Genomic DNA, 18905 nt, shown 5'->3' on the forward strand with positions numbered 1-18905 from the left:
GACTTGTCAATGTGAAGAGTTAAGATAAGTTTGGTAAACTATTGTTTGCTTATATGTGGCAGGAGTGAGCTAAGGCCTAGGGTTGACTCAACCTGCTGACATTTTACAGCATGCCAACAAAGAGAAATCAAATCAACTCTTGGCGAACCTGGATCATTTCATTGAGAAGGACAACATGAATTCCAGCTCTGTGGATTACTCAATGAAGCCACTTGAGGTCCACAGAGTTTGATATTTGTAAAATTAGCAACAGATCTAAAATTAGCAACCGTAAAGGGTGAATGCCCTCTAGCACCAACAATTTCATGCTGCAGGTGAAGGCCTCCTCCACGTATCTCTCTGTTAGCTGTGACTCCTGGTTGTGTGTCAAACAAAGAAGTCCCAAAAATAACTATGTGACCCTCTACCCCAGTGCCCCGACTTCAGGATTTCACAGTAAACTCAGTAGGTGACACTGACCTGAAGATGAACACACACACGCACATTTATGTAAAACAGATAATGCTGCCCATTATTTATACACTCTGGCCTGTAATGTATATAATTATTTCCTTTTTTTGCTCAATTCCAGGGGAAAAAAACAATTCATTGGTAACCTTGTAAGTAAATTGCGTTGTGTAGGATGTGTAATATATGTGTTGCCCAAGAAGCTCAGCTGCTTGGATATGAATTTGGATTTGGATTTGGACAGGCCGTTTTGACTCTGACCAGCCACACTGTGTTTATCGTCTGACTGGGTGTAACTTAAGGTGAGTAGAGTGCTGGGGAGATTGATTTACAGTAAAATCCCCCCCCACCCCCCAACAACACACAAACACACACAAACACACACGCACACACAGCTTTGGTTTGGTTTGTGCCGAGTCCATTTATGGATAAGAGTTGAATGTGTGCCAAGTGCTTGTCCATAGCTGATTATCCAGCTAATTTAACCTCCCTGGTTGTTTGCACAGAGACCCGCCTGATGGATCTCCACTCACCCAGCTGCCTCTCACAGAGTAAACTTCAAAGACCAAGCCACCATGTTATTCAATTACAGGAAAGGGAAATGTAAGGATGTTTAGGCTGATATTACATCATACATCAAGGCATTTATGTCACAGCCTTTTCATTGCTCCAGCTGAGCTCATTCATTAAGGTTAGGACTGCAAGGTGGAATGCTTTCACCTCACTGTGTCCTCAGTTGTGTCACACTGCAACCACTAGAAATATTTAGGTCCTGGGTAAAGACAGTATTGTGTACTACATCACCTCTGTGCTCATGGTGTGCTCGTATGTCCTTGTGTGTGTGCTTGAAAACCACATGAAGTGTTTTTGTTGTTGTATGGGGACCCACTTTGCTCACTAGCGTCACTAGTGGCTGAAAACTCTGTTGATCATCTTGTGTTGGCTTACTTACTTACTCACTTATTTACTTACTTACTTACTTACTTACTTACTCACTCACTCACTTAATTACTTACTTACTTAGTTGCTTACTTACTTACTGGCATGGTTGTTTAAACACAAAAGCTTTTTAATTGCTGACTATTTAGAAAAAGCTTCGGCTACAAGGAAAATAGCACTGTATAGATGAGATGATGTACTTATGTTCTTTTCTCTTTTTTTTTCTTTTCCATGGGTATTTGTTCTTGTCATATTAGGAGTATTATAGTACCGGAATGTACTTCATGTGCTTATTGTAATGAATTGAGTATTGTTTACAACTATAGCAAACTGAAATTTTGTTTATCCGTGTCTTGTAATCCCATGTGGGATGGGCCACCTAAGTGGCATGACACGTAAATAAAAAATTCATTCATTCATTCATTCATACTTACTTGCTTACTTAGGCCTACTTACTTACTTACTCACTTACTTATTTACTTAATTGCTTGCTTGTTTACTTACTTACTTATTTACTTAATTACTTAAGAGTATCTGTTTTTACTTCAAAATAGTGTAGGGTATTTACCAAGGCTCTAATGGAGTAAATTTCTGCTGAATTTTCACCCTGCTTCTACTCAACATAAAAATACAGGTTGATCTGTGAGTGGTCTCACTTGTGATATCTTGCAAAGTGTAATCCCCTTCCATGATGTACCATAAAAAAGTATAAAAAGTATAAGCAAAAAGCACAAACTTAATATATACCAAGTTGTTTATTGTGTAGATTTATGGATTTTCAATAGTTATATATATATATATATATATATATATATATATATATATATATATATATATATATATGTAAAACCATCAGCTACAGTATTATGTCATCAGAGTGCTGCTTGGCTAGCTGCTGTTTTATTTCTTCATTGAAAACCCATGATCCATGATGGTCCCCTGCTGGGACTTAACACGGGGACTGCCCATTATTCCGAAACCCCAATAGTCCGAAAAATGTCCACCCATTGGACCGAAAGCCCATTTGTCCGACAGCCCATTATCCTGGAGGTGGTTGGGTTGAGGCATGGGGTCACTGAGGTTAGGGTTAGAGCAAGTTTACGGTCAAGGTTGTCAGAAGCCACGGTTGTGGATGGAGCCAGGCATGGAGGTTTCGGACTATTAGGGTTTCGGAATAATGGGCTGTCGAAACAATGGCATGACACCCTTAACATACCCTTACAGAAACAATTTAGTGGTAGCCTAGATCTATCAAACAAACCCTGACGTTCATTATACCATGAATAATATACACCCAGTAATATGCATCCAGCTCTCAAGCATACGCTACTGGTTCCTGTGGTATGTTCTGCTCCAGCAAAGAAAGGTGATAATGTCATGAACGTCTGAACTTGAACTTAAGCACTAAATTGTCTACTAACCAGCTACCTGAACATTGTAAGGGGTGTCATTTTTCCTCTGAGCGAAATGCCCTTGCCCTCACAACACTGCCTGGCTGCCTCGCTCCTCCTGACTGTAAAATCGTTGGATAAAATGACCAAATGTTAGCATACCAATTAACAAACAGCACAAAGCAAAGCTAGAACAAATACAATGCATTTTCACAAGCTTATGTGTGTATTGTGCTTTCAGGAAGACTGCTCTTGGTATTCGAGATCCCTCCTCGGCCCATTTTTTCTACATTGTTCATTGTAAACTTTGGTAACAGCTCAAGATTGGTAGTCCACGCCATTGTTGTTTAGCTCCCGGCCCAAGTATACCGCGGCCGGGATTTCCAAGGGGATTTCCTCTTGGAGGCCCCCAGCTTAGCCTCGCTTTCGATTCCAAGATGGCGGCTGCATGAAATATGCCTATTGAGCTCAGTGGGAAAACATATAGGCCTATTTTCAACATACTTCCTCCAAGTGTCAAGACTTTGACCTATGTCCGCTATCAGAGCATGACAAGCTTGATCTAAAAAGAGAAGTGATGAAAGCAAAAATGCAAGACTGCACTTTACTCAAGAGTACAGCAGCATTTTGTATCAGCTTCTTAGTGAATACAACATGACAAACAATGTCTGTAACTTATTTGTGTCAGATGAGACAAATTTAATCACATCGTATTGGATTTACTTAAAAAGCTGATGCAAAATTCTGCCACAGTACTTTTAATAGGAACATCATCATCATTTAGGGAGAATTTAATCTAGATGGGTCTATTTAGCAACAAACCTATAAAACCTAACCTACCAAACACCAAACTAAGGAGGAGCTAGTGGCATGTGATCCCTGGTGGGCCACAGGCTATGACACTACTCTGTGGACCAAAACATCCTTTCTGTTGTTCAGCTTTCCCCACTGAGCACTAAAATGGAATTAAAGCAATCATAATTAAATTATCTATCTATCTATCTATCTATCTATCTATCTATCTATCTATCTATCTATCTGTCTGTTTTTTAGAATAAAATTCATCACACATTTGATTAATTCACTATTTTGCATTATTTTGCATAACCTGGTATTGTAGGCTACATCAGGTCTGTCATAGGGCCAGGAATGGATAGATGTACTTTCAAAATGTAATCCATTACAGATTAGGCTACTATTACCGATAAATTACTGTTATTACGTAATCTTTTAAACGTAATTTGGTTAGCCTACTTCGATTATGTTTATGTTACTTTGCCTCCTAAATCCTTAGAATATAAAGTAAAAATGCATTCCAAAATCTAGACTGTACTTTGAATAGTGTTTTTAGTATCACACTTTCAAGATCTTCCTATAGTTTGGAGTATGATGATCTCAAAACTCAATATTTTCCCTCCAAGCATGCTTCTGATTCAACCAACGAGCAATTTTCCCCACAAGTATGCAGTCGGATTACTAACGACAAATCACTATAATAGGCTACTTCTATAATATTCATACAGGGTCTTGTAGAGCGTTTACATGCGAAACATTTTCTTCTATCTGTGCCATAATGAACTGATCAATGGATTGCAGATGAGAAAGACTGAAACGAAAGGGAACATGGACACAACATCATGCAGAAGGACAAGCCATATGTCCGCAAAAGCTTAGAGGAATGGAGCTTTATGGAGTTGAATCTGAATTTTTACCTTATCCATCGCATCATGACGAGGATCCATGTCATGCATTTATACATTTCCTGCTGACTATGCTCTGCGGTGGAAGAGTAGGCTAATCGTCCTTTCCAGGTAGATTCAGGAGTTGTTTTTTAAGATCCCAAGATTCTGCTTTAACGGTGCAGCAACTCGAAATCCGTGCAGTCTAAATACAATTTTAATCCGCCGAATTGAATCGGCTAAACATTATCGTATTCCCGGGATTTTTGACCAAAATCACGATGCATTCAATTGTGAGTCTTTAACACGTCTTACATACTTGTAGTAGGCTATTTTGCACGACTTTTAAGCTATTTGTCGTTGAATTTAAATCTTTCGGAAAAGCAGGGCAGATTTTAATTTTATGAATAACCTATGGATTCATCTCCGTTCTTGCGCACAGCAGGTCCAGTCAGCATCCTCATGGGCACATTGGATGTGCCATATGGTAATCAGCTCCAACAGTCAATTAGTCAAGAAAAAACAGATTATGCATTAAAATTCCCAGCCTAACCTTAATTCCACTATGCGACCTTATAGATTTTGAGGACTAGTAGGCTAGGCTACATTTAAGGAAAACATTGAGCAGGTAGCCTATGCAGTAGGCTAAGTAGTTGGCCCTCTCACTGACATTGTTGCTTTAACATCTATGGCAACCAAACCTTGGTTCCAGGAAAAAATAAAACATCTCTTACCCTGCCACAACCGTCTGTCAACAGATGCGCCTAAAGGGCTCTGTTTCCATGCCAAAACCTTTTCAATATGTTGCCCTGGAAATGAATTTACCGGCACACTTCTACCATGGAAAACACTTACCACTGAGGTAAGTGGCCAGGAGGAAATTGTTAAATGGAGCAAAATCACCTGGGAAAACATCAAATTATGGTGCCAGATCTTTGGTAGTAAAGACAGTTGGTAACGTCATTACCTTACCTAAGCTGTTCACTTTTCTAATACTATTAGCCTACTACTACTACTACTACTACTACTAGCCTACTAATAATAATAATAATAGCAATCATAATAATAAAAATGACATCACATCAATATTATTAATTTATACATTAATGAATGAGGGATAGTAGGCCTATCTCTGCTATGATTAGCCTGTCATTAGGCTGCACAAAAAAAGTTCTGCATTAAAATAACTGTATTGCCTGATGGAGACGGGGATGTTAAGCACATGGAGTAAATGAGAGTTATAAGCAATAAAGTTTCCTATTGCAATGATTATAACTTCATTGTAGGGCTATAAATATGGCTTTACATCAACAGGTGGTTTCTTTCTAACAGGAACTTTCGTACGCCGGTGTGTGTTCCCGACGGAGACATTAATCTGTTGGACTGTTTGAGGATCGTGACGTGGTGATTGGTCGTTGACTAGCATCTTGAAAACTATTTAGTTAGCGTTAGCTTTTTTTTTTTTAGATTGAAAGCTTGTCAGAGTTCCGGGATAGCTACCAAAAAAATTCGTTACTGTGGAATACAAACATCCGCTGTTTCTCCTAAAGAGGAATCAAACAGTTTGGTGCTGTTTTGTCTGGTAAGGCCTTCAAAGACCAGATAGCGCTAGCCAACAACATTAACTTAGCTAGGCTACAGTTTGTCTTGACTTGCTTTTAAAATGTATCTAAGTCGTCGTAAACTTAGATATCCACGCTAACATTACTCTCTGGTAATATTTTACTAGTTACTGACAGTTAACCAGCTATCATCATCATCATGACCAAGACGAGTAGTACTTTAGCAGATCATGATTTACGATAGCAGGTTAGCTAGCTAGCTATCAGGCGACCACTTTTACAGCGAGTCAGCTGCATTTCAATCGGTAACGTTAGCGCAGCGGGCAAGCTTTCTTTAGCTGCCTTAATGTTAGCAAGCTAGCGTAAGCTGGATACGGATAATGCTCTCATGTGATTGTGCTTGTGTCATTTTGTAAAGCTGATCACTGGGCCCTCTGGTCGTATCTACTGTGACTGCCTGACCATAACTGATCCGGCGCCAGCATGAAGCTCTACAGTCTCAGCATCCTTAACAAAGGAATGACCAGAGCCAATCTCCTCAAAGCGGCCTACGACCTCTCCTCCTTCAGCTTCTTTCAGCGCTCCAGGTGGGGCTGACTGACAAAAAATATAATTGACTTTAGTTACCTTGTATTTCTCAAGTATGCTCGGATGCTTAAATTTTATTGGAAAGTATACAGTACGCGGTGGCATTTTAGTGTTCTCTTTTTAGTTTGATTTTGCAGTAAAACTAGCAATTTGTCCGTCAATGATATCCTTGTCTTGGTTGGTGTAGTGTCCAGGAGTTCATGACCTTCACCAGTGCCTTGATTGTTGAGCGGACATCACATGGAACCCGTGCCTCTGTCAAAGAACAAGGTAAAAATGAGAACATGCAGTCCATTCTGAAATATTTTTAATCTTTATCCAATTTCACCACAGACTTTGGTAGTTGGCTAATGGATTCCTAATGCGAACGGTGGCGTTATTCCAGTTTTTGATGGTTCATCTAATTTGTTACAACTGCTTTGGTGCCTCTTTCTCTATGCTCAGATAATTCTCATTAGGTTGTTAGGGTGTGGCCCATCACCATCCACTTTGTGTTGTCATCAAGTCTGAAGCATCTAGTTAACACTGACAATACAATCAGTGCTAAAGTAAATTAATTTTTGAGGGGAAAAAAACTACTGTGAAAATCATGATATATTTGAAATGCCACATGTCAAATTTAATAAGAAATGAAGAAAGTATGAGCCTTGGTTTATCAACACAGAAGTCTGTCTTTCACTTTCTCTTTCTTTCTTTCTCTGCTACTCGCACACAGACCAGGTCCTTTGCTTTTGTCAGTTTTGTATACCTAACTATATTAGTCGGAACAATATCATGCATGTTAAAGATAAGGAAAGAAGTGAGAAACTGCAAATAGCCACATAACTGAAATGTTACACCAGGCTACGTTACTCTTGCCAGCCACGAAGGCAAGCTCTCAGTTGCCCTTCTCTCTCTTTCGTGCTGTTCCTGGTACGCAACACATAAACACTCACTCTACTCCCTCAGCATCAAATACGCCTAGTTATCAAAATGGCAGACATATCTCATAACACTTTATGGAGCTTGTGTTAACCAAAATTAATGTTAACAAATGCCAGGGCAAGTGCAGCCCCGATGCATGCCATTCTGCATTCAAAAATCTGTCAGTTTAATGTTGCGTTTCTTATCAGCAAAGGGACATACCTATGTGAATTTACTTCATCATGCCCTAAGTTAAACAATACCATGACATTGGGAAATGTGATTGTCGTTCCATTGTCTTTAAGTGACTTTGTTTTGATCACACCTTGTTTCTCCTCCCTTCAGAGTATCTGTGCCACGTGTATGTGAGAAATGACAATCTGAGTGCTGTGGTCATAGCAGATACTGAATACCCACAGAGAGTCTGTTTCACATTGCTAGACAAGGTGAGTACAGACTGCAGATACATAAAATACTGTTTGTTTACCATTATTCCTTGCATTTTGCAGCCAGCTTCAATATTGATTACTGTCTGCCTTTGTAGGTATTAGAGGAGTTCTCCAGGCAAGTGGATAGCATAGACTGGCCTTCTGGTACCCCTGAAACCATCAACTACAAAGCCCTGGATATTCACCTTTCTAAATACCAGGTTCATGTGTGATCTATTTACTTAAATAAAAGAACCATCAACGGAAAACACCAACATTTTGGCAAATGGCAGACTACGATTGTGTGCTGAGAAAACTATTAAATTCACTTTTGTGCCTCCAGAGTTGCTAAATTTCCTCACTCAAAGGATGAAATTACCATCTGCCAGATGATGTCACCAACTATTGTACTCTATATAAGGTGACATCACCTGGGCACCAGGTTTGGTGATAAGTCACTCTTTAATAGTGGAGGCTTGAAAGTGAAATTCATGCCGATTCTTTTGTGGCACGATGATTGGTCGATCAAGGAGCTTGTTTGCCAGATGTTGGTGTATTCCTTTCCTGGATATAATCAACATGTAGCTTTAAAACAATTTGTATAATAGAAAGAAGGTGATGCCTGACAGCTTCTTTTTCTTCCCAGAACCCCAGGGAAGCAGATGCAATGACCAAAGTGCAGGCTGAGCTGGATGAGACAAAGATCATTTTGGTAAAATACCACCTTAAGCTGGGACACACTACATGACTCGACAGGCTCAAATTGGTAGACATCACACTAGGGCTGCACAATTAATCATATTAAAATCGCGATCTCGATTCATACCTCTATGCGATTTCATTTCTAAATTACAACGATTCTGTCGCATGTTAATCAGGGACATCTGTTGCATCAAACCAAGCGCTCCTAACAAGTGACAACACCAGTTCACCACGTGACGAAATGCGCACATGCAGAGAGGGCAGAAAGGAAAACAATTCCAGAGAGAGACAAAATGGAAACCAGTAGACACACACGGGAGAACACTTGTTCAAAGGTTGTGTTCTAAATAAAAGAAGAGAGATGTAAGTTAATTGTTTTTATATGTGTTGGATTCATCAAGCGTTTGAATTAAGCTGTTTTGTCCGTTACAAAACAAGCTCATATCTTTGACAGGCCCAATGCATTACCACACGGTTATCAATAAACTAATTCCACTAACATTACTTAAATACCACAAGGTAATGATGCTACTTACCGTTAACGTTTGTAGGGCAGCAGATTAGGAGTTATCAGTTTACTGTTTACATTGGTGATGCGCTGGTCAGGTTTTTTTTTCAACCTGCGACCACCCGATCCGACACATCCAAACCCGCCAGACCCATTTTCATACACACAAAACAACGACCCGAAACCGATCCGCAACCCGAAAAAAAAAAAAAAAAAAAAAAAGATTCAGGAAGCCAGGTAATTTCCCAAAGACTCCTGTAACTAAGGCTATACTTAATGCTCTGCTGCTGTGTGCACAGAATGAAATGTATGGCGGAATAAACTAGCTGGAGATTGGAGAAGTTTATTCTGTTAATTAAATTTAAATTTCATTGGAATTTAGTCCTTAGCCTAATGACATTGTGTGTGTACTGTCTGAAGCCCATTTGACCCGCAAAGTTGATGTGACAGTCCCATTATAGGCATTATCATATTTTTTTGCTGTTTCTGTCTGTATCAAGCAAAAGAGTGCAGTAAAAAATTATATTAAAAATTGTTTTGCTTAAAAATCGTGAGAGAATCGTGATCTCAATTCTAAGCAAGAAAATCGAGATTCTCATTTTATCCAGAATCGTGCAACCCTACATCACACACTTCAAGACTGGAATTGGCAGATTTTTTCATCTTCTGATGTAGCATCACACACAAGTTGGATTTGGGGATCACACCCTCCCTGGGTCCTAACCTGAGAGGAGAAAGCAGAGTTTTCACGCAGACCTCATTTCCGGGTACCACAAATGTCAATGACAATGTCAATAGAGTCTATTGTCAGTGTATTTGCATTAATGGGGAAAGTTGTGAGGTATGGCCTCCTGTTGCAGATACCTATCTAAAAAAAAAAAAAAAAGTTCCAGGTTTAATTTAAATGCAACTTGAGACCAAATTACGAAATTACACCCAAGCTGGAAGTATTAACATCTTGAGCTACAAATTACATTTTGAGTAGGTTTTGAGGAAAATGTTGTTTCAGTTTTATCCACCTCTGTCACTATGGTGGCAGCGTTATGCTTGGGCAGAAGTCAAGGCGCACACATAAAGGTTGATGGCAACATTTTCAAACCAGAAGGTGGCCTATCACCAGCTCTCACACGAATACACTGAGCACGGAGCATTTTTCTTTCCGTACTCCCTGTCTTTTTCCATTCTCTTACTGGTCCTCGTCCAGATTTGAGTTGTTGACCAGCTCACACTACAGGACCATGTCGAGACAAGATTCAAGTCATAAAAATCATATCGGTCAGGTCTCTGAAATCAGTCGAGGTAGTCAAATCCTGGCTATAATCGTCTGAAAGTTATGCAGTGTGTCCCCAGTGTCTCACGTCATACTCTGCTTAACATTGCACATCATCTAGTACAACTAATAAATGTTTTGTCTCTGTAGCACAACACCATGGAAAGTCTGTTGGAGAGAGGAGAGAAACTGGACGATCTTGTGGCAAAGTCGGAGCACCTGGGAAACCAGTCCAAAGCCTTCTATAAGACTGTAAGTACTGGAGCCTCGGCTGATAACAGTGGACTGTTTGTCTCTATGCTGAACAGACATTCTCCAGTCTTTGTTTAGGTGCTTGACTGTGTGCATTTAACCCCGCAGGCACGGAAGCAAAACTCATGCTGTGAAATCATGTGATGCTGCTGCCTAGTCCTCGTGGACATGCCTCTCTCTGCCTTTCTGCTTTTCCTACAACTCCCATCATGCACCAGCCACCAGCTCTCAGCACAAAGGACAGAATGAATGCTGTCCCACCCAGGACGGGGCGCCAGGACAGAGCAAGAAGGGGTGGAAGGTGGTGGCCAGTCTAGATGTGAAATATCTGGACTCTGACTGATGGGGGCTGAAGGACTGATGGGGTTTGGTCAGGGAAAAAGTAATATTTGAATTATTTTAACCTTTCAAAGGGTAAACATCTTTGTGGTGTTTCAATACCAGCTGAGGACATAATAGTGTGAACTTGTGTATTGGTGGTGTGTTGTTGAAATGTCTTCAAAACATTTAATGTATTCAGATTGAATCAATTCTTAATGGAGTTTGATCTCAGCTCTGTGGAAATTTTGAAAGGGGATTAACTAAGTTTGTCTGTGCTTTCGCTTCAAGGCAACTCTGACAATCTCATGTTCTTATCTTTTGAACTAATGTCACTGCTGAGGTGAAATCCTCCAAGACAGAAGTAAGCTGTTTTTCTTGCAGACATACCTTATTCTGCCCACTAGGTGGCCCTATTTGTTCACTCCTGCATTAAGGCCATAAGGTTATCTTTTCAATGGGCCTCCATGTTGCGGTCATTCCAGAAACTGTAATGTGAGCCAAGACAGCAGCAAGTGGCTGCTTGGACATGTGAGATTGAAATCCCACTGAATTGTACAATGATTTTTAAGCATCTTTGCTTTTCTAGATTGGGTGAAGTTCCGTGATTTTCTTGCATTTCATAGTGTGAACACTTAAAAGAAACATTCCCACTTTGGGTGATTGTGTTATTGCCTGGTGATGCTGATGAGAAGTGGGAGTAGGGATGCAAACTATAGAATAGATAGATGTTCTCCATAGACCGAGCCTTATTGCAGTATGGCGTACATGTAATCCCCTGTCCTGTTAAAGACTGCAGTCTAATGAGGACAGGTTTTGTGAGCTTTTCTGTTTTACACTCAGTATACAGTAGCCATACTTTCTTTTTTATAGCCAAGATACATGGAGCTGGTCATTAGAGCTAATGACACCCACTTGGGTCTCATCTGTCCAGGGCTTGTATGTATCAGACCCCTCAAACCTGTGATCACTGACATTTTACCATCATATTCATTGTGGTCAAAAAGCAAATCTGATCCTTGACCAGCACTCCGACGTAAGATGCCATCAAAGGCCCACATTCTCTATGGCCACCTTTTCTGTGCTGGTTGAGTTTTATGTAAAATGGGTGTAATTAATGTGTGAAAAGAGATAACAGGGCTCTGTAGAGTGATGCCACTGTAATTTGGGTGATTTCACAGGCCTGACATGGTATGATACACTCCACATTGATCACACAGCTGTTATTTCTTCCCGCTGTCAGTATCATTTGCAAAGTACTCAGTTTGCTTTGGACGGATCTCTGAATGGGTAGAAATCCCTTCAGGTGCTTGCAGTACAGAACTGTTGATCAACTTAAGACGAAGAGATGCCTTTGGTTCTGTATTTTAGATGTTTCTCTGCTTTGTTTCTGCTGTATGTATGACTTTTGCTGATGTACAACGTGTAGACTGCATTGATGTCCGTGTGACTGTGGTTGTGTGAGGACTGTTGTGTGTGTGTGTGTGTGTGATCTGAGTTGCTCTTAATGCTTTTACAGTATAAACTTCTGTGCAATAGCTCTGCAGACTGTCGGTTGATGTCTCTTAATAGGGAGCATAAACGGCAAACAATATTTCCCATAAAGGACAGTAACTTGACCTTTGTATATTCTTATGACTAACTCTCTCCCATGTGAAGCTTGTCCAGGGGTATTTGTGAACCATTTGTTTAAAGTTGGATTTTCTTGCAAAGTTTTAAATGTGCTGAATTTGGAAATACATCGAATATACAGAATTATGCTGTAGCTTTTTACAGTTCAAGTTTCACTGTCCAGTGTGTTAAATTAAACAGTCTGCATTACAATTTATAATCCAGTTATCGTCTGCAAATTGAAATTAAGGATCGAATTTATGAACAGTCTTTTCTGTCTGTATTAACATTTTGTTTTGGAACTTTGAGTCACTGAAACTAACTGTTTACAGAACATGTAATCTTGCCTAGATAAAGAAGAAAAAAAAGGCTTCTGGTGTGCCATGTCTTTTGTTTTAATCAGGAATTCACGCTGCAGTTATGTATCTGAAGTGGCAGTAAGGTATCGCAGGAAATCCCCTTACAAGTGATAGGTGTGAAAAGTTGCCCCGTGCAGTGCAGACAGTGTTTTCGTCACACATGCTGTATATTTATCAGCAAACTAAAGGCTGTGTGGTGTTTTCGCTCCGCCTTTCTGCAAGGTCAGCTGATGAGAAACTGATGCCTTCAAGTGTTGTTGGAGAGAACATGAACGATCCCAAAATGTGGCAAATAAATACCACCATGAAATGTGACTTAGGCGGCGGTGAGCATGGAGGCCGTTTCAACAAATTGTTTTTTATTGTTATACTATATGTTATTGCTTGGCATTCTGTGTCAATTAGTATTTGTGTAGCATAATGTTTCTACCTGCACTCTAACGTTTTGCTGTCACATTTTTCTTGTTTTGAATAAACATGGATTGCATGCCTGATACTCTGTGTTCTGTGCCGTTTGGTCTCAAAAAATAAAATAACAGCCACCAAACAAGCACTTTTATCCGCTTCAATGCGGGATACGTACACAAGACAGAAGACCTGGAACGAACGAGCAGCACCTGAAGGCAGCGCGAGAGGCGCTTCTCCCTGCATAGCTGAAGTGAGGAGAAAACAGCATGAACTGATAGAAGACTGACCGGAGCCTCGGAAATGTGGACGGAGGTGAAAAACAAGAGCAAGACTCTCGTCAGCGATGGAAACCGCCCAGAGGTAAGAGAAAACAGTGGAGAAATATGCGCATTTACTGTTTACCAGAACATGCCAAAACAAAACAGCACTGGTGAAAGAGTGACTTTCTCTGCAGGCCAGCAAATGATCAGCAGTCGTGCAAATGTTATCCACTCCACATTACGACTGCTGCAACTTGGCAATTTACTCCCATTTTACTCCCTTCTGTTTTTACAAGCCTGCAATGAGTATTTCATTAAACCCTCTCAACTTAAATCACTTATCTAGACTCATGCTTCCGTGAGCTGCAGCAGAACCTGTTGCGACGCGACGCAAATGTTTTGGAAATATATGGCCCATTTATGTTTTCTTATCTTGCTCCAGTCGTGGCCCTGCACTCTGATTTTCCACATTGTAGGACTTCCCGTAATGAGCCCCCCCCCCCCCCCCCTCCCTTAGCTATCTTATCCATCCATCTAGTCTTTTTCTTTCTTTATTTCCTCCTTTCTCTCCTCCGTATTCCAAATATCACAATTGGATAATTCAGATAATCCAAACAAGATATGCATTTTTGCACAGTCAAGTTGTGGAGTGGGGTGGTGTGTCATGTCCTGCCTGTGACCTCTGCTCCACATTTCTTCAAAAACATGAATGTGTTTTGCTGCACTTTCAGATGGCTGACCCAGAACTCACTTGGCAACTCTTAAATGCTGTTCAGCAGAGAAATGGTGAGGTTTTACAGGCATTCGTTACTGACTTATCTCTCTCTCTCTCTCTCTCTCTCTCTCTCTCTCTCTCTCTCTCTCTCTCTCTCTCTCTCTCTCTCTCTCTCTCTCTCTCTCTCTCTCTCTCTCTCTCTCTCTCTCTCTCTCTCTCTCTCTCTCTCTCTCTCTCTCTCTCTCTCTCTCTCTCTCTCTCTCTCCCTCTCTCTCATAACCACACTAATATTAATCACCAGAGAATCACAAAATCTGCAAATTATTTTAACATGGAAAGGGGAACAGTCTGGAAAGTCATGACATAATTTGCCACAAACAGACAAACTGCACTGGTAAAGAAGAATGGTCACAAGTCCTAACTAACCAACAGGAACCGATAGACACGTAACTGGATAGTTGCTAAACACCATGAAACTACAGTCTCAAAAATTTCCACAGAACTGAATAAACACCTCTGACACAGTCTCAACAGAAACTGAACATGGTGCGCTTGCCAAAGCTGGTGTTTATTGCTGGTTGCAGAATAAAGACACAATTTCCCACTACACACAGTTTACTTGTCAGACTTGTATGATAGTTTAAGAAGGACTGAAGCTGTTTTGAAGGCAAAGGGTGGCCCTACTCCTTATTGTTATTCATATATTGTGAGGTGTTTCCATTATTTAGTCCACCCCCTGTATATTAATAATGAAAAAGGCACACTTCGAATACTAGACTTTCAGACTTAAAGCCGTCTATCAGGGAGCTTTTTGTGTCATTTTAAATCACATCACTTCATAGAATATTGTGGTTTCTCATTAAGCCTGTTAATGTCTGCATTGATTCAGTTTTGTGGAGAAATGTATCAGGATATTATACTGCATTGATTTAACACACACACATATAGGCTTGAATATTAGCCTTGTTTTCAACTAATTCTGTTGTTTATTTTTTTCCATGAAGGTTCAACTGCAGCTGCCACTCATCCTTCTAGCACAGAGGATCCTTTTGCCAGGGGCAGTGGGATCATCCCTGGTGAGCACCGCTTTGACCGAAACCTGATATCTTACAGGCACTGAACATAACATGTCAGAAAAAAACACCTACAGTAATATGTACCACCTTGAGTCAAAGGCAAACAAACACTGTACCTATTTGAGTCGGAGTCAAGACCACAACCAAAGGGGAATCAAGTTAGACCAACAATAGCTTACAAAGCTTTCAATAGTCCAGAATGATTATGCTTGACAGTTCTCTCTTTCTTGGGTAGAAATATCAAGACAAGACCGAGATAATTCAGAGGCCAAGACTTTCAAAACTTTCCTAGCTGCTCTGTTTTAATGTTCAAAATCAGGGCATAAGGATTTGTATATTCTTACTGAAATTTGGCTGTTCAGCCTGAGTCTTGCACTTGATCTCAATCCTCTTTTGGTTGTGATCTTATCCTGGACTCAATTATATTTTGTTACATTTTAGGCATTTAGCTGACACTCATCTAGAGTGACTTCAGTGAGTGAGTAGAGAGGCGTTCAGGGTCTGGCTCAAGGACAGTTCGATGGGACACATGGCTCATATGGGCAGCAGTATTTGATGGCATAAGTTGGTTGGTTTTGAGATTTGATGTTCCAAAGGCAGATGCTAGAATAATAGCATTGCACTAAAGCTCCTCTTAGTTTTGAGTAACCTTGGTCTTACAACTGGCTAATCGGATTTGGAAAATGCTATGCTGTTGCCTCCCCAGAGAGAAAAACATAAATGTAGCCATGTTGAGACCCATGCCAACCTCTTCCAGTTCTCTGTCCTGGATTATGATCTTCTGCTTTAAGTTGGAACATTTTCTTTTTATCTATCCTTGGCAGAAAATAGACACAGTGTATCAAGTAAGTGTGTCAGTTCACAAGAGCCAGGCTAAATATTTGGAGGGGAACGTGAAATTCCTCTGGTCCTGGTAATAGTCAGTAATATTATGATTGCAGGATAAGGGTCTGCACTGCACTGCGAAGTGACATCTCAACAGACTGACTCTCACAGGGAAGAAGAAACCCCCCCTGCTCTGAGAAGACACCCTTTTTCCTTTTTCTTATAGAGTGAAGAAGTATTAATTTTTCAATAGTGCAGTGAAGATAGATAGGAAAATGAGGAGAGAGTTATGCAGCGTGCACCAGAGCCCAAGCACACACAGTCACAAAACGAGTTGTTTTCCTAGGGAGGAACACTGGTTCATTCAGCCTCCAGACTCCCAAAGGAAACTGGATCAGGAAGAGAAGCAGGTAGACAAACCTACTCAGGATGACTCCCTGCAGAAGCTCCCACATACAGCACAGCTTAATACAATCACAGTTTGTGTGTGTGCATGCATGAGTGCTTGTGAATCTGCACATGTTTGTGTTTGCACATGTGCATCGGAGCACATGTTTACTGTGTTTTTTGGTGTGTCTGTATGTCTGTGTATAGGTGCAATTGCAGCCGCGGTATTCATTGCCTTTCTACTGGCTCTCTATGCTGTCCTCTGGAAGTGTATGGTATCACCACCACAAAGGTAAAGAACAGACACAAGCCCTAACTTGATTCGACTAGAGCTTTATTTGATTTTGTTGGCACGGCGATCTTGCAAACTGCCATTTGCGCTCCTGCCTCAGTGTCACATGTCTGAACTTTGTATCCCAGCTCGTCAAAGAGGGAGAAATCGTCTCACATGAACAGCAGTTTTTCCAGTTTCCTCCATTGTTCAAATCGAATTGCGTCACAATCTGATTTTATCTGACAGGCATGTGCTCATTTGTGTTTCACCCTTTTCAGGAAGAAGAGAAAGGTGAGGGTAAGAGAGCAACAGAGGAGTCCTGTGTGACGACTGGCCTCCTGGTTGAAAATTTACTGGATCTGGTCTCACTGGAGGGGGGGGATTAAAATCTGGGACAGCAGACTTTGCTCCTAATCAAAGAATATACTTAAAGTACTGTATGTTGCTGAATCATCAGAGGAAGATTCACCCACCTGTGTCCCTCAGGTTTGGGAAGGGATTTGAACAGAAACTGTCTGCAGGTGGCTCCGGTTTGAGACGAAGCTCCTCTGTGATGCCAAACACTTTGTTTGCAGGTCAACTTGTGCTGCTTTTCTCTGTTTCTGCCTGTGAACTCTGCACTACTGAGGGATGAAGCAGCTCGGGCCGCTGCTCTCCTCGACGATCAATAAGCTGAATGGCTGCCAGCCGTGTCTGTTTGTATGAGTGTGTGTGTGTGTGTATGTGTGTGTGAGACTAACCACGTGTCTTGTGTTTGATGTAGTTTGTGGTATATTTAGTATAATTTCATTTATTTGATGTTGTTGCACCTGCATCAAATGATCAGTTGCATCTTGAATATTTACTTGATTCTTCTGATGAGCCTGCCTTAGTATGACTTTATAATGCTTGAGAAAGCTCATGTTGGCATCACTAGGTTGCATTTGTGTCCATTTTAATTCTGTCCATGCCTCTCCAAGATTTTGTTGGAGCTGCAAAAGGAGCCAAGATGTTTAGAAATGAAAAGTGTATTGATACCAGGTGAAAATGTGTCATGTCATAATATTGAGTGAATGAATGTATGCAGATTAATCATTTATCATGTATGATCTGTTGCTCCGTGACATTTTAATAGACAGATTCATGTTATCGTTTATCAAATAATTACTCTACTCTTTAGACAGTATTTTCTGTGGGAAACTATGAATTGATTTTGCTTGTTTTATTTCTTTACTCAGGACATTCCAATTACTGTATGACTTTTCACTCTTCATAATAAACTGTGACTTGTGTTGTTTTTGACAGATTTACAACAGTGGAATGTGTCTCATAAAAAAATGCTAAGTCAGTGATTTAGATGAGTGACAGTTTTCATATAAAATCAAACTGGACTCAATTGCCAAATGTCATAATGTTGAAGATTTTCTTCACCTTGCTTCTCACGTGTTTCATGTTATATTTCTAACTAGCATAATATATGAATGGAGAGAGAGTGGGGGTTTGAAGCATTTTGTAAAGGGCGTGTATGTGTGTGTGTGTGTGTTTTGCAGGGGGGTGGGGTTTTATTATTTACTGTGTTTTATTTGGTCCAGTTGCAGTATTCTCACAACATACTTCTAAGTCTATGGATATTTTTACAGGTTTTTTTGTTTTTTTTTTTATTTTGTATTTTTGTGTTGCTATGATCAAGGCCCATACTAATAAAATAATATATGTTAGAATACATACATTCATACAGTTAATCTAAGATAATTAATATCAGCAAAATATCTTTATAATAATGCCCCTTTGGAATAAACAGACAATGAGAGTCTCAGTAGCGGTGGGCTGGATGAACATCCTGTGCTGATGGACACAGGCCAACAGCCACTGAGCCACACTGCTTAATAATTGACGGCTGCACTCACAATGGACTTGGTTTGTGTCATCACTGCTATTTGAGTAGCTATCTCAGTCAGGGCCACATCAAGTGGAGGAAACACCCTGTGTCACTTTCAGAACCAGTTTTGTGACTTGTTGGAGCC

General features: G+C 40.4%; 2 protein-coding genes across 2 annotated transcripts; both read left to right on the forward strand.

Moving 5' to 3' along the window:
- The first annotated feature begins 5848 nt into the window (after positions 1-5848).
- On the forward strand, positions 5849-13428 carry ykt6 (YKT6 v-SNARE homolog (S. cerevisiae)). Its single transcript, XM_071523858.1, has 8 exons — positions 5849-6038; positions 6437-6605; positions 6794-6876; positions 7855-7955; positions 8054-8158; positions 8584-8649; positions 10568-10669; positions 10778-13428. The coding sequence occupies exons 2-8, from the start codon at positions 6502-6504 to the stop codon at positions 10811-10813; spliced, it is 597 nt and encodes a 198-aa protein (XP_071379959.1). The 5' UTR covers positions 5849-6038; positions 6437-6501; the 3' UTR covers positions 10814-13428.
- A 187-nt stretch (positions 13429-13615) lies between these two features.
- LOC139647899 (uncharacterized) lies at positions 13616-18440 on the forward strand. The gene is made up of 5 exons (XM_071523905.1): positions 13616-13725; positions 14357-14411; positions 15345-15416; positions 16836-16920; positions 17181-18440. The coding sequence occupies exons 1-5, from the start codon at positions 13666-13668 to the stop codon at positions 17227-17229; spliced, it is 321 nt and encodes a 106-aa protein (XP_071380006.1). The 5' UTR covers positions 13616-13665; the 3' UTR covers positions 17230-18440.
- Positions 18441-18905: the final 465 nt, after the last annotated feature.

This window comes from Centroberyx affinis, unplaced genomic scaffold (assembly GCF_046629955.1).
Source record: "Centroberyx affinis isolate AG114_WGS23_722 - 3 ecotype Tasmania unplaced genomic scaffold, CSIRO-AGI_Caff_v1 ptg001129l_1, whole genome shotgun sequence".
Lineage (NCBI taxonomy): Eukaryota > Metazoa > Chordata > Actinopteri > Beryciformes > Berycidae > Centroberyx > Centroberyx affinis.